The sequence below is a fragment of the Marmota monax genome, unplaced genomic scaffold (assembly GCF_021218885.2).
Source record: "Marmota monax isolate L192 unplaced genomic scaffold, Marmota_monax_Labrador192_F-V1.1 WCK01_AAM20220418_F8-fsc00238, whole genome shotgun sequence".
Lineage (NCBI taxonomy): Eukaryota > Metazoa > Chordata > Mammalia > Rodentia > Sciuridae > Marmota > Marmota monax.
The window spans coordinates 1554825-1578694 of NW_026693175.1; the positions used below are offsets into that span (position 1 = coordinate 1554825).

Consider the following 23870-nt stretch of genomic DNA (forward strand, 5'->3'; position numbering starts at 1 on the left):
ATCTGAGAAATTCAAGTTTTTTAATCTTAAAATATTTTAGGTCAAAATTAATACCCTATGGAGACTGAACACTTTTCCCAAAGACTTTCCCAAAGATATTTTTCAATTCTAATCTATTAAGATTTATATAAAGTCCAAGAGAACACTTGAATATTTTCCTAATGCAGTGGTAGATTCATCTTTGGCATTTCTCAATTAGTTCTAAAATAAGAATTTCATATTTTATTTACCTACTACAAATATTTTCTATACACAAACATATTTAAAATTTGTTTCAAAATCAATTTCACTGCTAAGAAATATTTTCCTTTTTTTTAAAGAGAGAGAGAGAGAGAGAGAGAGAGAGAGCGTCGAGCACGCTACTGCTTGAGCCACATCCCCAGCCTATGTTTTCCTTTTTATATCTGAAAAAATATTAACACTATTCAAATATATGTTGAAATATATTTGCTGGGTTCTCACCTTTAGTGATTGGAAACAACATCCTTCGAGTTCAACACCAGAAAAAGAAGATACACTTTGCCTTAAAAAAAATGGTGACTAGGATACAAAATTTTTGAATATTAATGTGAAGTAGGTCTCCACTAAGGAAAGAAACACAAGTATCTTCAAATAACATGGGAATCATAGAAATTAACTGCTATTGTTTACTTACTTGGTCTCTGTGGCTTTTCTTAACGGAAATAAATAAAATACAACAAGGGGCTGGGGCTCAGTGGTAGCGCACTTACCTGGCATGTGTGAGGCACTGGTTTCGATTCTCAGCACCACATATAAATACATAAATAAAATAAAGGTCTATCAACAACTAAAAAACATTAAAAATAAAATACAACAAAATACTTAAGTTCTACAATTGCTGATTTCTGGAAAATTTTCCCATATTGCCTTCTATGTTAGAATTATTTCCAGTATTCACAAATTTTATGATCTCATCACACCCCAATTTATGGCTAAAATAATACAAGTATAACTATTTTAAAATAATACAGAATAATAACAGGGCTTTTATAGTTTAATACATTTTTCTCATTTGAAACAAAATATGGGGAAAAAATCTCAATGAAACTGAATCAGGTTAACTTTTGTAGTTCAAATCCATGCTATGTTTTCCAGAGCTCACTGAAAATGTAAATGAAGAAATAAAACAGAAACACAATAGGTAATTAATGCTATTTTGCCGCAGTCCAGCTGGCTGGGCAAAATAACCGGGGGGTGACGAACAACTTGTGTACATTGATACAGCAGGAGAGGGAGCCGTTTATTGTAGGACTGGATCGATATTTATACATTCCACATAGCTTATCTTAATTAGCATAAACCAGATACATCAGTCAACCAATAAGGAATCTCCACACTTAATGGCTTGCTGGTGTTACTTCACAAACCACTCCCTCTGGCATTTTACCAGGCGCCATCCAGACTTGTTTACAGACTCTAACACTATTTACTAATATCTGCAAATATCTTGGATTACAAAAATGATATAGCAATGACTTTATTGTGACATTAGCACAATTTAAGAATGCAACGAATAATTCCCTATTGTATTCTAGTCAAGCAGAATCATGGAAATCCAAGCAGAAAATGATGCACAGTAGATGAAGGGACTACAATATAAATTGGGTATTTCTCCTAGCTGATACAGAAAAGTTTGAATAAATCTGTACCTATTTTAGAAAGAAAAACTGATTCATGAAATACATTAAAATAATCTGGAAAATGCAGAATATGTGCATATGACACATAACTGGACACTGAATTTGTAAAAGTAAATTTGTATATGGCCATTATTGAATATATATGCAGCTTAATAATCCTACCTTCCAATGTAAATACCTGACATCAACACTGTCATTCAAGTATAGTTCAAATTTATAGTTACATGTGATGACCAAGTAAAGAAATTACCAGCTCCTACTAACACAATTTAGTAAGAACCGGGGAACCTTATAATTGGCACTATTTAATGTTTACAGAATATAATGTTAAGTGCATATGGTTATCTATTTCTAGAATCCAGAAAATATATCCACCTATGCTCCTCCAGTAAGAGTTTTATTTCAACTCGTGTCATTTTAGAAGTATGTACTGAAATGAGACCTCTCAAAAAAATGCTATGTAAAATTTTCTTGTGTCTAAATATTGCCTTCTATGTAAATCTGGGAGGTCCTTTAGATAGCGATCTTCTTTTTTGGAGGAGGTGTTCTGATCAAGGGGAAGAGCTTACCAGATAAGATCATATATTTGTATTTGATCACATATCATTCCTCCAGAATTCAACTGAATTTTGTAGATGCTTATTGGGGATGTCTCAAGCACTGACTTGGAGAGGCCACGAGCCTCCATCAATCCCTGCTTGGCCACCCCTGCCACCACGGCCAGGTCAGGGGCTACAGATGGGTTGGGACCCTTTCCCAAGAACTCCTGGTGACTTGGGATCCCAGGACTCGAGGGAGAGCCCCGACTAAAACAGCCTGTCAGCCTAGTTGCGTCCAGGTGGCCTTCTTTTAATGCTTGCTGAATGGGTGTGAGTATTTTCTGGCAGAGATCTTCGTTAAGGCCATCCAAGAGCTTCAGGGATATTTCTGTTTCAAATAAAACCTGACTTTCCACTTTTCTTTCCCAAAAGGCCAGGTCCAAACTGTCTGTTTGCGTGGCCATCTGGGTTAAGTTTGTCCTTTGGCAGTTCAGTGTCATCACTCTGTGCTCCCTTCCCCTCTTTTCCTCCACTGTTGGCAACACTGATCTCTGGGAGGATTGATGCAGTCAGATTTCACTGGACCATTCCCACAGCTTACCTTAGTCTGTGGACTTCCTCTTTCCTAGATGGAGGAAGCCATGTTTGGTACACCAGTTGACACAAGTACTGAAGCAACTGCTGATTGAAGTCCTGTCCTCCAAGTTTATGGTTTTCAGACACCGCTCAAATTAGAAACACCCCTTCTTGTTTATTCAGTAATGACACCTCTGGAGTTCCCCAGCCCAGGTCGATAACCAAGACCAGGAAGACTTCAGCCTTCTGGAGACCACAGGCCGTCCTACTGCTGAAGCTCATTTATTACTCGAAGATCTTCAGTCCTGCAAGGTTGGCTGCTCCAATTGTTGAATTTCTTTGTTTTAAGTCAAATCCTGTTTGTACAAAAATGACATATTAGCAACTAGCATTCCAAGATATTCTTCTGCCATTTATTTTAACACTAGTCGAGAGCTAACATATTCTGGGGAAACAGTGATGGTCTCATTACTTGTCACAGAAAACTCAACCAATTCATTTTTGTTTAAAACCTTAAATGGGTATCTGCCAATTTCAGCTTCAAGCTCTTGTGGAGTGAAAATCTTGCCTATGAATGTTTTGGCATCATTGTGTTTTGAGGATTTGAATCTGCCAACTCTCAGCTTCCATAGCCCACACACACATCACCATCAGTAAAAGACACAATGCTAGGTGTGCTGACAGGCCCACTGTCATCTGGAATCACCTTCACTTTTCCTGTGCCAGTAAAAAACACCCCAACAGAACAGTAGGTGATGCCCAGGTCAATGCCAACCACTTTAGGAGTAGGCAATGGTAAATACTGTTGTGCCAAGTAGCCAGCCAATAGGAGAGTTAAACAGCTGAGTCCTAAGATCGCCATCTCTCCGGCCATTACAATCCTGCCAAAGGTCTATCAATTGTTAACAGGTGCTGAAGTCTCTTATAAAATTTTGAATTGATCGATTTCTCCTTTACATATTGTTTCAATTTCTTTGTTTTCTTTTTCTTTCACCATATTTTGTAGCTTTCCTGTGTAGAGCATATATATTTTGAATTGCTATGCTTCTTCATGGATTAATTTTTTCTTCATGATATAACCTCCATCTTGATCTCTGGTAATTTTCTTTGCTTGGAAATCTTCACTGTGTGGTAGTAATAGAGCAATTCTTGCTTTCTTTTAATTAATGTTTGCATGATATGTCTTTTTACATTCAACCTGCTCATTTCATTATATTTGCAATGAACCTCTGTAGACCTCATGTAGTTGGGTCATGATTATTGATTTACTCTTCCAATTTTGTATTTTAATTGCTATATTTGTAAAGACACCTTTACACTTTTTACAGCTGTTTTGCATGTTTCATTTGATTTTGTGTATCCAGCTGTTTCTTCCTGTCACCCGGTGGGCTACTTTTTCAATCATCACCACTATCCATTTCTAGAAACTTTCCATCAGACTGAAAAGATTTTTTTTTTCTGTTAAACAATTCCTCTCATTCCCTTATACTTGTAGTGTTTCTGTTTGTTTTGAGACAAAACTTGCTAAGTTGCTTAGGGCCTCACTAAATTGCTGAGGCTGGCTTTGAACTTGGTTCTCCTGCCTCAGCCTCTAGAGATGCTGGGATTACAGGTGTGCACCACCACACCAGGCAATAGTGTTTTTAAAGGTATCTTTTTGTATAGGTTTTTTTTTTTTTTAGTTGGTGCCATAGGTTTTATTATATGTAAATCTATCATCTACTGATGCCATCAATTTGTAAGTTCAAGATGAGTATAGAAATCGGACCTGCCCTTCCTGTTTGTAATCGTTTTATTTCCTCTACACGTATTTAGAACATCAGTGTTACAATTTTTGCTTCTACTGTCAATTTAGAAATTTAAAAATCTCAAGAGAAGGTAAGTCTATTGTGTGTGTGTGTGTATATATGTGTGCGTGTGTGTATATATATATATACACAAAAAATATGTACACACACATATACACACACACATTTTTTTTTTTTGTATTGGGGATTGAACTCAGGGGCATTCAACCACTGGGCCACATCCACAGCCCTATTTTGCATTTTATTTAGAGATAAGGGCTCAATGAATTGCTTAGCTCCTCGCTTTTGCTGAGACTGGCTTTGAACTCACGATCCTCCTGTCTCAGCCTCCCGAGCAGCTGGGATTACAGGTGCACACCACTGTGCCTGGCTTTTATTGTTTATATTATTCTTAGCTGTTTTCTTCCTTCCTGTGTTCCAAGGTTCTTTTATCTCCTCTTTCTGCCTAGAAAAGTTCTCTAACCATTTTGTGATAGGTCTGTCGGGGATGAATTCACTTAGATTTCCTTTACCTGAGAGAATTTGACTTTTCTCTTATCACCGAAGGTTATTTCCACTGGATTCTGGTTTGACAATTCTTTTATTACTTGAAAAAAAATGACAGATTTCTTCCTTCCTACCTCCTTCGTTTGAGGTGCTGTTAATTCAAACTGTCATTTCACTATTAAGTAATGTATCATTTATTTCTGGTGGCTTTCAATATATTTTTTTATCTTCAGTTTTTACAAGTTTGGTGATCATGTGTTGTGGCAGAGATTTCCTTGAGATTATCCTATTTGGTATTTGTTCAGTTTCTTGAATCTGTAGGATCACATCTTTTCCTAAGTCAGGGGAAATTTTAGCTACTTCTTTACATACTTTTCCTTTATTTTGACCTATCTTATAAATCCCTATGATGCTGCTCATTCCCCACCCCGGGGAATTTCTCCCCTGTAGTTCAGACTAGGGATATTCTATTGGTCTGACTTCAGAGTCACTGATTCTGTCCTATTATGTCACTCTACTATTGAGCCTAAACAACATGTTTCTCAGTTATTATATTCTTAAATTTCAGTATTTTATCATTTTATTTAGTTCTTCTGATAATTTCTCTTTCTTTTTAGGGACAGGGTATCACTGAGTTTCTTAGGACCTGGCTAAGTTGCTGAGGCTAGCTTTGAACTCGTGATCCTCCTGCCTCTGCGTCCGGAGCCACTGGGAGATAATTTCTATTTCTTTGCTGGATTTTCACTTTGTTTCAAGACTGTAGTACTTTTATGATGGCTATTTTTATATCATTGTTGGACCATTTCAACCTTTGATTCATCTCATAATTGACATCTGTTGATTGCCTTTCTCAAGTTTTGATATTCCTGTTATATATATAAAATTTGTGGGGTTTTTTGGTACTGGGGATTTAAACTCAGGTCCTTTACTGCTGAGCTACATGCCGTCTTTTTTACTTTTTTCTTTTGAGACAGGGTCTCACTAATATGCTGAGGATGGCCTTGAACTTGTGATCCTCCTGCCTCAGCCTTCCCAGTTGCTGGTACTACAGGCGTGCACCATTGTGCCCGGCTCTTGGATAATTTTTTAAATTGTATCCTGGAAATTTTGGATAGCATATTATGAAAGTTTGGATACTATCTTCTATTTTTTTCCTAGTAAGCAGTGCCCATGGGCCAGGCTGGCACCATGTTGGTCAAGCTGTAGGACTCACTGACCTTGTTGCAAGTCGTGCAATGGAAGTTCAGTTCTGGCTTTGCTCCAGGGAAAGTGGACACCAGCTTCTGGTCAGGGGTGCCCAGTCTGCTGACAGTACCTGCTGGGCACTGGAACCCTACCTGCCTCCGCCAGGCAGAGATGACAGCTCAGCTCCATAGTCAGCCTGCCCAGCCATCCACAGGGGAACGGAGCTGCCTCCACTCCCACAGGTTGGAGGTGCGTTAAGGTCCATTCTGAGGCTGGTACCACTAGAACTGCTGGGGGATGGAGGGCGTGGCCGTCTTTTGTCAGTTTGCTGTTTTATGCCACTCATCCTTCTCTACCGTTCCTCCTTTCTTCATGCACATTTGGTTGTCTGGACTTTAAAACTGTTTTAAAGTTTGGTGAGGGTTCTTGCCCAGGGTTGAGAAGCTGGAATTACAATTTTTGTGAATGTCGGGGCACTTTTTGCAACAAGGCTTCCTGCCATCAGGTCACACTGTCCCACTCCTTGGCAAGGGAACACAGGATTTTGCTGGTTTGTTTGTTTTGATGTATTCTTTCTGTGCCTGTTCATGGAGCTGGGATGGCACTTTCTGTAAGTGCCTGGTTTGGATTTGTGATGAAATAAGTAAACCTGGGGAATTTTCACTGTATCTTCTCTCACCTCTGAAATTCTAGGCAGTTCAACATGCCCCCATCTTTTAAAGTCTTTGTGTGCTTGTTTTGGGGGCATGTCCAGATTTCTTTAAGGGAGGACACGGCCCACTTTGGTGGAGCCAGAAGTCTCAAAAGGCTATTTTAAAACACTTGCTTAGTTTAGTACCTGGAGTCTTCCCCAAGTGGTTAAAAGCCATGACCCCTTTAGCAGTGCACACCCTAGACACCTCCTCTGCAGAGAGGCAACTCTGTGCATAAACAGAGTCAAACGCATACAAAGTCCAAGGAGGCTTCCCATTCCTAGCCTACCACATAAGGAGCCTGGAAGTGATCACTATTCAAACAAGTAAACACCTGAACAAATTGAAAAACATCAGCTCTTGGCAGGCAGGCAGGTCATGATGCTGGAGCAGGCACCTCCCAGGAACCAGGGCTGGAGGAACCTTGAGGATCTGGGTGAATGAGTCTGAGTTAGGAGCTCTACCTGGGCCCAGTCGTGGAGGGCCCCATGTTTCCGTTGTACCTCCAGGCGCTTTACCAAGTTTTCATGGTATATATAAGAGAGAGAAACCCCTTTGTACTTCTGAAGGGGAGGACAAGTCATCATTTCAAAATGATGAGAGCACTCAGAAATTAAGAAAAAAAATTAGAAGGCTGCAAATGGAGCTGGGTGTGGTGGTCCGTGTGGAGGGCGGTGACTTGAACCATGGTTTCTGATTCCCTCATGGCTTGTTGGTATTGAGAACTTCTTGTGCAAAGGTGCAGGTCAAGATGGCCCAATTGTTATGGTGACACCTGGCTGGGGGGCTATGTGCAAAGGCGTGTAGCTGTATCAACTGGAACACTGAGCTCAGGCACCAACTCCCAGGGATAGAGAATTCTGGGCATAACAAGATAACCTCAATGTCTTGCATGTTTCGCTATGTCCTTCAGATTGCCTGCTTTTCTATAACTTTCTCACCAATAGCCTTTTGAAGATAAAGCCTATATAATCAATGTGCTGAGCCAGCTCTGGGTCAGTCTCCATCAGAGGTTGGCTATCCACCTGGCCCCAGCTCCTCTGTCTTTCCTTCATCCCCCATCATCTCTCGCTGGTTTCTGAATTAATGGCTGTGATGGCTACAGCAGGTCCACACCTTTAATCCCAGCCACTAGAGGCTGAAGCAGAAGGATCACCAGTTTGAGGCCAGCCTATGAAAGTTACCCAGACCCTGTCTCAAAATAAAATTTAAAAAGGGCCAGGGATGTATCTCAGTGGTAGAGCACTTGCCTACCCTGTGCAAGGTCCTGAGTTCCATCCTTAGTATCACACAAGGGGCAAAAGAAAGGCTGCTTTGAGGATTGAGGTAGTCACAATTTTGGAACAGAACGCCCAGCATACTGTAAGCTCTCAGCAAATAGCAGCTATTATGAGATAAATAAAGCCCCACCCACTAAAAACAAAATACAAAAAAAAAAAAAAAAATCCCTGTGTTTCTATTATGAGTAGTAATGATTCAGACCACAAGCTTTCAGAAGCAGGAGGGCACATCTGCCCATTCCTGTTTGGCTGCATAGTGCCTCACATTCTACTTAATAAGCACTGTCACCTCTGTAATTTCAGAACTGGAAGGAACTTAAAGGCCATCTATTGCAAGCTTCTCATTTTACAGATAAGGAAACTGATGCTGGGAGGGGTTGGATACATTACTTCCAGGTCACAGTGCTAGCATCTCTCCTCCTCCACCCAGTAAAGCACACAAAATGGTGATCAGGAAACAGAAAAACAGAACAGGAAGACAACCAGATTCCAGAGAGATTCCGACAAATAAGGCCTGGAGCAGCAGGTCCATAGTAACCAATGCTCCTGTGGACTGGGTACCACGTATGAGGGCATTGCCCGGGTACCATCTACATGGAGTCTAGAAGTGGGTGACCTAACTGGAGGCTGCCACGTCTGAATTGTCTTTGCCTCTGGAAGTGGTGGAGGCCATGCTGGAGCTTCACTGCTGAGGACAGGCTAACTTTGAGAGGGCAGTACAGTTTGAAGTGGGGGGGTGGACACAGAAGAAACGTGTTATCTTCAACACTGCCCACCAATCTCTGGAAGTGGGGCATGATCTCATTCCACCAGCAGACAGCACCAGTGTGCCCCACCCACCACACAGGACAGAAGAGCAGAAGACATTCAGATCAAGACCTTTTGCCACTGGCTATGATTTCACTCATTCTCCAGTTGGCCTTAGCAGTAACTTCCAAAAATGTCTCAGTCGGAGATTTCAGGTTTCTGAAGAAAATTGATTTTTTAAAACACTGAAAAGGACCGATATTTTCCTAACATATTTTATCAGTTACCTATATTTTTATATCAGCTGTGACTAGAATAAAGTCAGGAAATTAGTTAAAGTCTTTGTAAACCTTGCTAATTCGTTTTCACAATTGTAATTATAAAGTCTTTCTTACCCTTATCTGAAAGTATATCTTGCAGGAAAGAACATTTTTTTTTAATTTTTATTGTTGGTTGTTCAAAACATTACATAGTTCTTGATATATCATATTTCACACTTTGATTCAAGTGGGTTATGAACTCCCATTTTTACCCCATATACAGATTGCAGAATCACATCAGTTACACATCCATTGATTTACATATTGCCATACTAGTGTCTGTTGTATTCTGCTGCCTTTCCTATCCTCTACTATCCCCCCTCCCCTCCCCTCCCCTCCCCTCTTCTCTCTCTACCCCCTCTACTGTCATTCATTTCTCCCCCTTGTATTATTTTTCCCTAGGAAAGAACATTTTTATATCAGTTAAAATTTTTTATAGTTTCTTAAATCTGAAAGAAATGAAAATTTGGCTATTTTTTTCACCATGCCTCTGCCTGGTTTCATATTTATAAGTACAAATCAAAGGAGTTAGGCATTTTTTTTTAATTAGAGAAATGAACGGACAACAAAAGCAACTTATAAAAATCTTTGGTAAAAATACACATATGGGTATATGTATTTGCAAAGGAAAAATCTGTAAATTTCAAATGTTAAAGCTGATTTTTCCCCTCCTTGATGTTGAGATTTCATAGGATCTTTATTTCTGGTCATTTTATTTTCTAATTTTCCTACAATTAATATGCATTTTGGTCAGAAGACCAAATTATTTTCCTCCTCCCTTTTCTTTTCTTGCAGGGCTGGATGGAATCCAAAGCCTTGTGTACACATGTGCTTTACCACTGAGTTACATTAAAAAAAAAAATGTTTAGCTACATGTTATAAAGAATCAAATTTAGAGTGGAGGGGAGGACCAAAGCAAAGGACAGAATAATTATAAATGAAAGACTCTCCAGGTTGGACAGGATGTGGAAGCAAGTATCCACATACTGGAGTACTGGAGTGAGTTTTTTGGTGTTTTATTTATTTATTTATTTATTTGGTTGCATGGTACAAATAAGTTAAATTTCTAATAAAAATAAATAATAATAAAATAATAAAAATTAAAAATAATTTTGCAGTTGCTCTAAAAACTAAATCTGCCCCACCTTGTTTCTAAAGATCCTTCTCTAAGGATAAAGCAATTATGCACTGGGTGGGAAGGGCCACTGCAAACTAAAGAGGGAACAGAAAAGTCTCTGCCCATACAAGTACTATTTTTATCTCTTTTCTGAACTAAATTTGAAGCCTAGACTACTCTAATTTGTTTATTCTCTTTCTTTTAGCAAGTACATAAGACTTTTTTCTTCTCTGTTGATTACATCACAAGACAAAAGAGAAGTCAGCCCTGATCTGGGAGCTGGTAATGTAGTTGAATAAACAAGGTACAAACAGGAAAACTAGAAATATGGGGGTGGTATGCACACATGCATCAGACTATCTCATATAGCAAACACAGGGCTGGTGACATTGGTGGGGTTGTGGTTTGGCTCAGCACAGTATCAAACCACAGAGCCATGGAAATGTCATTCTGTGCTGATTAACAAAGTGGCCATCCAGTATTGAAAATGTGGTTAGTACAATTAGGAAGTGAAATTTAACTTCAATTTTAATTTAGATAGCTTCATGTGGCTGATGCCTGTTGTACTGAACAGTGTGGTCCTAGTTCTAGAAGGTGTCAATAATTAAATAAGGCTTGTCCTGTTACAAGAAAGGGAAGGTCTGAAAGCTGAAAATTGGTATTCCAGGAGAAAAGGCATGACTCAGCGGTACTCACTCCCGGGGTCACTGACTGCTGGTGCCTGGGGAGGACCTGTGCTGGGTTATCACACTGGGCAGACCTTGCACTTGAAGCTGTTGATAAGGAGGAGTCTTGGATTATTTCTGCTCATCGGACAATAATAGCCCTTTCCTTGTGCCACACATTATGTTGAATGCCTTACATACATTATTTAATCATTGCAAGAACTTTTGAGGGGATGAGACGACTAGGGTGACTTGAGTTTATGGGGGAGATTCTCGGAGGAAAGGGAGGAACAAATAGACTTGCCAGAGCAGTTTGAGAGTGAAAGGACCAAGGAAGAGAAACACAGCTTGAGGAAAGTTGAGTGAAGGGACCCCTACACCTAGGGTCAAACTCTTTCAGCCTGAAAGGGGGAAGAACCTAGTACGAGACGAAGAGTGTGCAAGAGGGAAGTCCTGTTCCTTTAAGTATATGAGAACTTTCACAAAACTGATGGTAGAATTTTTTTTTTTTTCAAAGAGTGGCAAGGTTGTTGGAACTGATGATTTTTTATCTCAGTGAAGCAGGAATAAGGGCCACCTGCCAAGAGAGAGGGGAGAAAACAAAATGGGACACATGGGGTGGAGAAAGATCTGCAACAGCGCCAGTCGGGCTTGTCCTAATAATAACCACCATCGTTCACCCTGTGCCTCCCACCGACCGTCACGTGCACCGCCCGATTCAGTCCAAGAATCCCGTGAACAATTCATTCAAATATTTCCAAATCATAGAAAAGGAAATTAAGGCTCAACAAGTTTACCACCTTGGTTAAAAAAAAAAAAAAAGTCACCGCGGTGACACCAGCACCGTTGTAGTAGGAAGGGGTCTGCCTTCACACTGTAGTTGAAGCCGTGCAGACAAGGCACGAAGAGGAAAGGTGGCACTGCGCAGGCAAAAGCACACCCGGCGGCGGGGGGCACGAGACGGGGGGAGGGGGGCAAGGTACGAGGGCTCCGGCAACCGGAGCTGGGAGCTAAGGAGACGTTCAGGAGTCCTCCCGCTCCAGGCACCGGCGGGTGCACGGGCTCTGAGAGCTGGGCCAGCCCGGAGGTCCCGGGAGTCCAGGACTAGGCGTGCTCGAGCTGCGTGCACCGGGGCTCGGGCCGCGCTGGCGACACCCGGGAAACGCCGGGCAAGGCCTTGCGGTCCGGCCCGCGGTCACCTGGCAGGAGCGCCTCTAGGACGCAGGCTGGGGAGGGCGGCCAAGTGCCGTGTCGCAGGCGCCCGGAAGGCCAGCAGCGGCCCTGCTCACCGTGCCGCTGACCGCCGGCCCGGGACCCCGGCCCGAGACCCCGGGCAGCCGGGCTCGGTTTTCCACCTGCGTTGCTGGTCCTTCAATCAAAACCCCGGAACGTCGGACCCTCTTCCCTCCAGAGCGCCGAGGAGACGAGAGGCACTGCGGATAGAGCGAAGTTACAGAAGCAGCCCTCTGGACGCCTGCCGTGAGGCCCGCGGGATTTCCCCAAGACCGGGGCTCTCCCGTCACCCCTCCAACAGCGAGCCCGTTGGTTCGGCCCTCGACCCGGATTGGCTGGGGGCTCACGCCGCGGTCGGCGATTGGAGGACACTGGCTTCCGGCCTCTCCCACGCCCATTGGCTCGTCCCCCGGAGCGCTGGGGCCCCGCCCTTGTTTACGCAGCGCGCAGCCGCCTCGCCCTCCTCGCGCGGGCTTTGAGGCGGTACCCCCGGCGGCTGGGCCAATCGCGGCTCGCGCGCCTCCGCACCACCCCGCACGCCCGCGTGGTACGGCCCGCGCTCCCCCGCGGCGTGGTACCGCCCTCCGCCCCTCCCCCTCAGGTCGCGGGCCTGGTGCCGCCGGGAGGACCAGGTCGGCGGCGGCTCCCGGAAAACAAAACAATCGCGGCGCCGCGGGGCTGAGCGCGGCGAGCTGGGCCGGGACGCGGCGAAGGGCTGGGCGCCATGGGGCGGGCGCGCGCGGGGCTGCCCCGGCGCCGTGGCTAGCGCGCCGCCTCCGCGCCGGGCCTCCGGGACGCGCGCGGGAGCCTCGCGGCCGGCCGCCGCGGACGCCGCCCGGCATGGAGCAGTGCGTGACGGTGGAGCGCGAGCTGGAGAAGGTGCTGCTCAAGTTCTCGGGCTACGCGCAGCTGTGCGAGCGCGGCCTGGAGGAGCTCATCGACTACGCGGGCGGCCTCAAGCGCGAGATCCTGCAGAGCCACGGTAGGGCCCGCTTCCCCGTCCGCGCTCCGCCGCGGGGCGGCCCAGTGACCTCGGGCCTCCGCCGTCCGGCCTCCCGAGGCCCCGACCTGCCTCCCGCGGCCCGCGGCCTTGTGCGGGTCGCGGCCTTCGGTTGTCCTCGGCCTCCCGAGGTCCCGGGCCGGCCTCCCTCCCGGGCTTTCTGTTGGAAGCCAGCATCGTCCCCAGCTGGTGCTCAGCACGGCCTCCTGCAACTTGGCGACTGCGGGCGGAGCCGCTTTTCTGACTCGTCGCTGGCCGGTCCCTAGCAGACCGCCGAGGCGACCCGCGTCCGCATCCCCGGAGCGGCCTCGGGGGAGCGAGGAGCGAATTGCAGCAGGAATTGCGGTCACTCGCTTTACCCGGCCCAGTCCGTACCTGTTTTCCTTCCAGAAGTCGGGTTTTCCGTAGGAGGCATTTTGCCAAGATCGCTTCGCTGTCGCCCTGCGCCCCGGGACAGCCTTGCCGAGTTGACTTGGGGAGCGTTTGTTGGGGCTTTACAGTAACGAGGAGGCCTGGCTCCTGGTCGGTGTAGCCCTGGAGATGACCCCTTCCAAGCGGCAGTGCAGGACTTTCGTCTGGGGGTTTCTCAGGAGCCCAGGCCCTTCCCCGCCTGTGGGCTCCTGCAACTTGTGAGCACAGAAGCCCCTTGTGAACTTTGAGAAAGAGCTTGGGCTGAAATGCTAACGCCGCAAGACCACCGAGGCAGAACACGGTGCTCGCCCATGGGCAAGCCGACTGGGCTCTGTCAGTGGAAGAAAGGCGGCTGCGTTGGTGTTGAACCTGGCACAGATAGGAAGTAGGGCGTGGGAGGGAAGACGGGTGCGTTTGGTTTGGGACACACGAGAGGGAGGAGAGGATTTAATGAGGATTGTCAGTGGATAGACATAGGTCTAGGGCTGCTTTTCCATGTCATTTCTAATGGGACAACAGGTGATCACTTAAGATGCCTGGAGCCACAGCCTGGGAACCTGCCCCTGGAGGGTGGAAGGCCAAGGCAGAGAGCTCAGAAATGGAAAGGGGCCAGGCTAAGGAGAAGAGAGGTTGCTTTGCTGTCATTGGCTGTTTGGGAGCCCGTGACCCTTGCAGTTTTGTGGAGTTCTTAGAACCAGCTGGATACCTGGGGGTTAAGAAGAAGTTATGGTGGTGGGGGGAAGGGAGCTCAAGGCTGCTCCTGTTCAGTCCTTGAAGCCCCTTCCCCTGGAAATCACCTCTTGTGGAAGGTTCAAAGGAAGGAGCCAGTGATGGAAAAGAATGAATGAAGGGCCCAGATTTGGAGAAGTGGAGGGGATATTGCCTCTTTCCAGATCAGATCAGCAGTGCAGGGTTAGGGTAGGCCAGATTTAAGAGGGAAAGGATGGAAAGTAAAGAACCTTCCATGAGAGAGAAGATGTTGCAGGGGGGATGTGATTATGAGATTTGTTTTAGGGAATTGAGGGCCAGTACCAGGTAAAATTACTGAGGCAGGAATTTGTTTTAGGCCTCTCTACTTGGAATAAGAAGTTAATTTCAGAAATTCATTCCAGAGATAAAGATGCCTGGAGATGAAGTAAGTCTTTACATGTTTAATTTGAAGTACCTAAAATCGGACTGTCTGACATTTAAAAACTGAGCCTGCGGCTCCCGTCCTCTATGCAGTTCTTCATACACTGTGAGCCTGCTTTCCTTGTGACAGTCCTTGGTCTTGTTTTCTGCCCCAGGACCACTGTTCGTCTGTACCATCTAGTTTAGCTGTTAAGCATCAACTTTATTGTGCATGCTTGGTTTCATGACACACTGCTCTGGGTCTTTAATGACCTCTCTGGGTCTCAGCGCCCATCTGGGAACCTACCATTCTGTTCTGAAAGGTCAGGATTTGAACGTCAGTTGTGTTCTTTCAGTTGGCAGATTTACCAGCCATTATTTTACTCCCCAAACTTTTTTTTTTTTTTTTTTGTTTCCAGGGCATACCACCTCTAGGAAAAAAGCTGGTTCTGCTTGGGCCTTTTTTTTCCCTCTGAGTAGGGATCTTTTGATCAGCTGCTGTGTCCTGGGTGCTCAGGTCACTCTGAGGCAGCCTTAGGCTTCAGTGGGCCACTTATAGTTTATCAGGGACAGAAAGAAATAATCATACTGGGGATTGAAGACTGGGACACTTTACCACTGAGCTACACCCTCTACCCTTTTAAGCAGGTTTTTTTTTTTTTTTTTTTTTTAATGTTGAGACAGGGTTTCACTAAGTTGCCCAGACTGGCCTTGAACTCATCATCCTCCTTCCTCAGCCTCCTGAGGCCCTGGAGTGATGACAGGTGTGTGTAACTACACCTGGCCAGCCTACACTTTTAAGAAGAACCAGCCTGAGAGTCTTAGCCCTTATCTCCTAGATTTCTTAATCCTCTGGAAACTGATAGCAGGGGAATGCACCTTGGGCACTGCTGACCTTGGGCACTGCCTAGGTCAGCACTCCCTGAATGTTAAGTGAGTCTAAATGTCACCATTCCCTCCTTTTGTTTTTGTTTTTGTCTTGACTTTATTTTATTTATTTTAGAGGATTAACACTTTTAAAGGTGTGGGACAACAAAGTTTCCCCCCTTCCTAGCCTTCTTATTGATGCCTGATTTCTTTTGACTTTTTAAAATTTTTCCTTAAAAAACTGCTCTGGATTGAATTGTGGAGTAAAGCCATCTGAAGTCTGAGTTTTCATTTGGGCACCCTTAGAATCATGCTCCCAAATAGATTTTTTTTTGTTTATCTGCATCAGAACTGCTTTCCATTTTGCTTTTTATTGAATTCTCTCCATTTTGTGAAAGTGGAGTTGTTTTCAGTAACTCAGAGCTAAATGCAGTGTATGTAGTATTTATAAACTAAGATATTTTAGTTGTTTTCTGCCTCCAGTATAGTCATAAAAACATTTTGTAGGGTATTTCTGGGGAATCTGACTGTCTGTTTCTACTGGAATAGTCTAGTCCTAGGTGGTGAAGTTGTCAGGCTTTTTACACTGAGTCCCCGTCATGGTCCTGGGTGTCAACAGCACCCACTCGTGCTGGGCCCTGCTGCTATACAGCTTGCTTTCCAGTGTGCTGGGCTCCTTCCAGGGCCTGGCCCTTGTCAGCCTGCAAGCCCATGGTCTGGGCTCACAACCTTGTGTCAGTGTAGTTGTTCGTGGCCCTCCCCAAATGTGAAAATAAGGACAGGCAGAAAATTGAAAGAGTAAATACCCAGTAGGAGTTAGGGAGTGAAAGCTGTCCATCCTGAGAACTTCTTCGTAGAATCAGGGGGCCAGAATAGGGAGTTGGTCTTGTCACGCAGTTGAACACCTGCTGTCTTAAGCCTTGTGGTCAGCAGGGAAGAAAATGGGACAAGCAGACGTCCACAATGCAGAACGACATGGAGAGTTACTTTTAAAAACCAAGGGACGATGGGAAGCGTATGATCTTCAGCTTTGTGGCATCCAGACACCCCCTTTTTAAAAAATACCTTTATTTTATTTATTTATTTCTATGTGGTGCTGAGGATAGAACCCAGCACCTTGCATGTGCTAGGCGAGGCTCTTCTACAGCTGAGCCTCAACCCAGCCCTGACGCCCTTGAACATGTTCAGTGTCACGCGCTCCTTAATGACTCAGGATGTCCTTTTATAGGACCGCGTGGTACTGGTGTTGAGGTGTATTTCATTGTCTCTTCGACATACCTTGGGAGGCTTTTCTTTTACGAACAAACTGACTCAAAAGTGAGTTTGAATACAAGCCAGTGGGTTCCAGAGGTGTGTGGGGTGTTATTGAAAGAGGGGGGAAGCTTGGGGTGGGGGAGGGGAGGACCCTTTGTTTGTGTCTTACTTGGAAATTGGTGTATGAGTGTGTGTCCATGCAAAGAATCCTTGGAGTTTTCTACTTGGTGATTCCGTTGGCAGATGGACACAGCACTGTTTCCCATTCCTTTGGTGTTTGGTGTTGGTAGTCGCAGTCTCCAGTGCTGGCCAAGAGTGTGCAGCATATCATTTATTGTTTTTATGTTCATGTGGTAACTAGTTACTGAATGTCCTTGGCCCTGTCCTCCAGGGGCTGACAGAGACTTGACTTTCTATAGAAAGGGGCGTGAGGACACCACCTGGGGCTTCTCACGAGGGGTGTGGTCTGTCCATCAGCTCTGGGTTGGTTAGGCAGGTCTTGTGGGATGAGGAAGCTGGCCTTGCCTGCCGAGGTGGGGGTAGCCTTGACTCATCCCAGGTGTCTATCAGGTCAGACCTTGTTCCTGGAACCCAGATTGGCTCCAGGCAGAGGGATGGAGGCAGAGATGCCAAGTCTTTAACCCTGCTATTAGCCATGCTTGGGACCTTTGCAAGCCAAAGCAGAATCTTAATGCCTTGTCACAGTCCCCCAACCCATGTCTTGTCCATTCCAGTCTGGTTGTGCAGGCTTCGTGGCCAGTGATAATCAGTCTTTGAGTAATGGTTGCTTCAAACGAAAAGGGTCAGATGCTTAGGCTTTAAAGTAGAACTGTCCATGTCAGTTTTAAACAGAATATAAAAGGGAGCCCAAGTCTGAAGACACCCAACTCAGTAAGTCTTGTAGGGGGTTCTCGCTTCTTACGAGGCCCCTGGGTATGGACCACTAAAGAGCACACACTGAAATCAGAAAAGGGAGTCGTTCTCTTGTTTCTGTCTAGATAGAGGGCCCTGGTCTGCCTGGGTCCCTCCTGGAGGTGCTGGTCGGGGGCTCCTAGGGCTGGTGTAGGTGCACGTCCTTAGTAACATTTAGAATGGCCGCGGTCTTTCCCTTCTAACTGTCCATGCGTGACTGCTGTGGGTTGGCTTTTCTTCTACCTCCTATTAGTAAATCTTTGGTCCTGCTGCCCGGCTGGCTCTTCAGGACCACATGGACCAAGACCTCTGTACTGGCCAACAGCTAGCCCACTCCTTCCTGCTGATGAGGCCAGCCGGGACTCCTCAGGGGTTGCTTTCGGGGACTTGGAGGAGCCTCTGCTTCTGCAGCCCTGTCCTCTACCAGGGATGGCCAGGGCCTTGCAGACCACCGGTGGCTTCTTTGGGAAGCAGCAGGGACATTGTCCTGTTCAGTGACCCTCTACTTCGCAGATTGGGCACTGGTTGGCTTCTGTTCTCTGGGGTCCTTGTGTTTCCCTGTATCAGTAGACCAGGTGTCATGGCTCTAAGGATCTTCTCATGGAGGTGTGACCTATTGGCCATGCAGTTCACCTTGTAGAGGAGCTGAGCTGGAGGTTCTGTTGGGTTTGCGGTGTTGTGCCTGTGTGCTGCCTGCGTGCCGCCTGCGTGCTGGTGACCTGGCTCCCCATGGTCGGCACACGGACTGCTCTGCACCCCCCTCCTGCCGCGTCTCTGGGTCAGCCCATGCTGGACGCTCTCCCATAAGAAGAACCACGCTGTACGGGGCATTTATCTTGCTTACCTTAATGGCATGCTCTCCCCCCCCCCCGTGTTTCCTACCACTGGCCGCTGTCTGTCCCACACTTGCTGCATGGCCATCCTGTGCGGTTGCCGGTTTGCGTGCAGGGCCCTGGCCACCCGTGCATGAGCCCACTGTTTTCAGTCCCCCAGCCTGAGGGAAGTGGAGCCAGACGGTGACCCCTGGCTTTCTGAGGAGGAGCCTGCCTGCTGTCTCATTTCCTTGGCGACGCTTGGTGTCTTCTCAGTTAAGCCATCCTGTGGGTGTGGAGGAGTACCTGTTTCATTTGCCTAATGATTACTATCTTCAAGCACCTGTTCACATGCTTATTGGTCATTTATGTGTCTAATTTGGAAAAATGTCTATTCAGATCTTTTGCCCATTTTTAAATTGAATTGATGGTCACATTATGTCAGGTTGTAAGAGGTTTTTACTTTATTCTGGATATGTTAACGTGATTTGCAGGTATCTTCTCTCATTCTGTGAGTTGTCTTTTCACTTAAGTGTGAAGCACAAAGTTTTTATTTTTTGTTTATTTCTTACATACACGGCAATAGCGGAATGCATTGCATTCATAGTTAACTGTTCACAGCATGATTTTCCATAACTCTTTCTATATATACACACACACACACATATATATATACATACACAGCAGGAGTTCACAGGGTGAGGTTCATGGAGAGGCTCAGCTCGGTGCGGCCCGCTTAGGCACAGCAAAAGTGAGCAGCCGAGGCAGAGCGGCAGGTCCCTTCTGCCCTGGAGGATGCACTGAGCACCTTTTAGACACGTTTTGAGATTTTCCTGAGGTCCCAGGTCTTCCTTAGCCAAGCTGTGTGACGACAGATTGGAAGTGCCTGATACAGACTGTCCCTGATGTGCTCTGGAGCTCCAGGCTTGCGTGTCCACCTAATCCACTGGGCCCTGCGGACTTTCTAGCTGTTAGTCCTTCCATCCTCATTGCGGACAACATTGTCTTGGCTAAAGATCTTGGGGCCATCTGAGAGCCCCCGACCCTCATAGTCTGGGAAACCCTCTGCCAGGTGCTGCAGGTCCCTGAGTTCCACCACGCCTGCGTGTCTCACTGATCTGTTCCTGTGTCCTACACGATGACCGTTCTGGACCTTCACCTCAGCTTTTGTACTTCTCTGCCCAGAACCTTGCAGTGGATCTCCCTTTAGCTTAAAATGAAAGTCAGTCTTTTTTTCTTTTTTAACTTTTTTTTTATTCTTTTTAGTTACGACAGTCATGACAGTAGAATGTTTTTGACATATCAAACATACATGGAGTATAACTTCCCATTTTTCATTGTGGTTGTACATGATGTGGAGTTAACTGGTCGTGTTTTCAAATAAGCACATAGGAAGGTGATATTCCATTCGTTCTACTGTCTTTCCTATTCTCATCCCCTCCCTTCCCCTCATGCCCTTTGTGTAATCCATTGAACTATCCCCTCCCCCACCAATGGTGTGTTAGCTTCTGCATATCAGAGACAACATTCAGCCTTTGGTTTTGGGGGATTGGCTTATTTCACTTAGCATGATATTCTCCAGTTCCACCCATATACTGGCAAATGCCATAATCTCATTCTTTATGGCTGAGTAATACTCCATTATGTATACACACCACATTTTCTTCATCCGTTCACCTGTTGACCCCATGGTTTCTCTAGCCACCTCTCTGTTTTCCTTTGCCAGACATTTACTCGAGACACTCTGGTGTCTTTGCTGTTCTTCAGCTGGTCAGGGTTTATTTCTGCCCCTCATCCTGGGATGCTCTTCCCCAGGGTTGCCATGTGGCACATTCTTCTGCTTCTCCTAAGTCTTCACTCAGATGTCATCGTCTGAGGGGCCTGCTGTCCATTTCCCCTGTTTTTACAGTTGATTGAACTCACACCCTCCCTCTCCCACTCTGGCCCCTCCACTACATGTGTCATTTTTCGATCACTTGTGGTTTGCTTGTCGCGCTGTTTGGTAAGTTCTAGAGCATGGCTATCTGGTTATTTAGTGGGTGTGCACAGTGCATGTTTGTGAAGTGAAGAGACTCCGGGGCTCTGTGTTCTTGGACTTGTTCTTTTTCAGATTCTCTGGCCCTACCTGGTGAGTCAGAAACTTGGGGGGGTGGGACAGCTGCTTTAACTAGGTCGCTGGGTGACTCTGATGTAAACCAAGTTCAGAACCACGGGGTAGAATGTGGGTCGAGGTCCAGAGCCAGGCCTGGTGCTCTCTGGGGACGTGAGATATGTCGGAGTGATGGTCAGACTGGATTGGTTTGCTCTGTCTCCCTCTTCCTCCCCTTTTCCTGCCAGAGGAACCACCTGGAGGCAGGGAGCACAGGGCAAGAGGCCATGGCTTTAGTAAGCTTCAGAGACGTGTCGGGGTCCAGTGAGCCAGTGGGAGGACTTGGGGCCAGGTGTAGAGGCACCATGGCTCAGCTCCATCACAGTAGGAGGCTATCGAGCAGAACTGGCAGAGGGGCCAGGAGGGTGCCTCCGGGGTCCTCTCCCAGTGCACCCACTCAGGACATGCTGAACTCCTGCAAGGGACTCCGGGCAAGCTTAGTGCCAGGGTTCACTGAGGGAGGGTCATACATTTGTATGGAATAAAAAGCATTTAAACTAAATCATCTAAGAAATTCAGTGACAACCAAAAGGGTTATTTTATTTTATTTTTTTGTATTGGGATTGAATCCAGGGGCACTCAACCACCGAGCCATATCTCCAGCCCCCTTTTTATATTTTATTTAGAGATACAGTCTTGCTGCGTTGCTTAGGACCTTGCTGAGGTCCTTTGAACTTGCAATTCTCCTGCCTTAGCCTTCTGAGCACCTGAGATTGTAGGCCTGCCTGACCACAGCCAGCCAAAACCAAAAGGTTTCCAGGATGCCTTGAACATTTTCGCTGAGTTGAATAAGTAAATTTATTCACTTAGACATAATTTTCTAAAAAATAATACTGCCTTGGTGGTGGTGTTCAGTTTGTGCTGACGTTTACCAAAGAAGTGGTTTATTTCATATTAAAATTTTCTTATTCCCAGAGAGTGTTTTCGTGGTGTTTACTTGAAACACTAACGTCTGTGAATGTGTCCCTCTGCCTGGAAGCAGATCCCGACTTCTCTTTATCTTCCTCCACCTCTGCTGTTTCGAGGGTCTCCTCGAAACCTGCCCTCTATGGGTCTGCTTTGGGGAGTAATCTGCCTTTCTTGTTTTACAGGCCAAGATGCTGAATTATCAGGGACACTGTCACTTGTTTTGACTCAGTGCTGTAAAAGAATAAAGGATACTGTTCAAAAACTGGCCTCAGACCACAAAGACATCCACAGCAGTGTTTCTCGGGTTGGAAAAGCCATCGATAAGGTATGGTACCGAGGGGCACTGGTACTCTTCAGCTTTCTCTCTTGGTACTTGCTACCGTAAGCTTTCCCAGATTGTTTTATGTGATTCCTCTGTCTTTGCTTTTGGTAACTTTGCTGAATAGGTTTTACTGTTGTTCTTACTGAAGGGCCTTGTTGCTGTTATTTTATTTATTTATTTATTTTAGTTGTAGATGGGCACAGACCTTTATTTATTTTTATGTGGTGCTGAGGATGGAACCCAGTGCCTCACATAGGCTAGGTGAGCTCTCTACACTGAGCCCCAGCCCCTGTTGCTGTTATTTTCAAAATGAAAATAAAATCAAAACAAACCCCCCTCCTTTTATGGCTCTGTTGTTTACCTTTTGCCTGTTGGGCAGGGCCTGGATACCAAGGCCGCCTTGTTCTGAGCTACCTTAGCCCAGGGGCCGGGAGGAGCCTCCTGTGGCCAGGGTGCCTGCTCCAGCTTCATCTGCTGTGGGTGATGAGCTGTGTCCTCAGGTCTGTCCTTCCTAGTGCTCCTGACCCTGTGTTCCTGTGGGCATGCTGGTTGCTTTTCTTTAGTGTTGCCTTTTTTGGGGGTCCTGAGGATTAGACCCAGGGGTGCTTTACCACTGAGCTGTGTTTCAGCCCTGATTTTTTTCTGAGACGGGATTGCTAGCATTCCTGGTGCCTTGATAAGTTGTTGAGGCTGGCCTTGAATTTGCAGTCCTCCTGCCTCCCTCTCCTGGTGCTGGGGTGACAGGCGTGGCCCCCAGGCTGGCTCAGTGTTGCCTTCAGGGGACAGAGGGAGCTGGCCGCCAGCCAGCAGGACTCCTTTTGTTGGGTGGCTTTCTCTGAGGGGCGTCTTGAGTCTGCAGTCTGCACTGAGGGAGGGCTCAGAAGCTGCTGGTGTTCTCAGCACTAGACCAGTCTTCCCTGGGGTTCCCCGTCCTGATGGGGCCTCAGGAGGGTCGTCCAGGGTCACCACCTGGTTCCCATGACCGCTTCAGCACTGGGAGAACGCGACAGGTCATGGGTCCTCCTGATCACATAGCATGTTGGGAAGATGGGGGGGCGTTCTTCTTAGCAGAGGTATGGTATCTGCTGAGCTGTAGAGTCGCCCAGTCTGTGTGTGCACCAGTGAGAACTGTGACACAGACCTGGGCACTGCGGATCTAGAGACTGGCGTCCAGTTGGGGGCCAGCTGTTGGAGTGACCGCCTGCAGCAGTACTGAAAGGCTGGGTTGAGGTGTCTCAGAGCTGTTCTTTACCCGGAGGGTTGGAGGGGTACGATGGGGCTGTGCATGCCTGAGCTCAGGGACTTGCTTTGGCCATGCCTACAGAGGCATCCCTGGCCTGTCAAGAGTACTCTCACCATGGCCATTGTGCGGTAAGGGCTTGGGCTCAGCAGGTTCCAGAGACATGGCTGGGTCAGTGATGGCAGTCACTGGCAAGGGCTGGGAAGGCAGTGAGTATCCTCTGCAGCCTTTTTGAGGTTGTGAGGCCTGTTTGGTAACTCCTAGGTGGTGCACACAGCTTGGGCATCAGACCTACCTGGACTGTGGCGTTGGAATTCTTCGGTTGGTACCTGAAGTGTCTGTTGGTGTGTTAGCATAAGGCTTATGGGAATGAAAGTAAGGCATGTGAGGGTTGGTCTTAAATCATTTGTAGGTCTTAAATCATTTCCAGGGCATTAACTCCTGATGGTGTTAAGAAGCTTCAGATTTTGGTGGCTGATAGTGACCAAGGCATGCTAGTGATTCTGATGGCTCAAAGCACAGAGAAAACCCTAGGAGGTTTCTGGGGACATCTGCGTGACCACCAGGCTGGCTGC

At 46.3% G+C, this 23870-nt stretch overlaps 1 protein-coding gene and 1 pseudogene across 1 annotated transcript in view; one reads left to right on the forward strand and one right to left on the reverse strand.

Annotated features, from left to right (window-relative positions):
- Nucleotides 1-1240: 1240 nt before the first annotated feature.
- Nucleotides 1241-9590, reverse strand: LOC131424613 (heat shock 70 kDa protein 13-like; annotated as a pseudogene).
- Nucleotides 9591-13096: 3506 nt separating this feature from the next.
- Rmnd5a (required for meiotic nuclear division 5 homolog A) overlaps nt 13097-23870 on the forward strand; it is a 31935-nt gene continuing 21161 nt past the window's right edge. The window contains exons 1-2 of the mRNA XM_046455985.2: nt 13097-13291; nt 21916-22058. Coding sequence (XP_046311941.1) covers nt 13150-13291; nt 21916-22058 — 285 coding nt within the window. The 5' untranslated portion in view covers nt 13097-13149. The remainder of the gene's footprint in view (nt 13292-21915; nt 22059-23870) is intronic.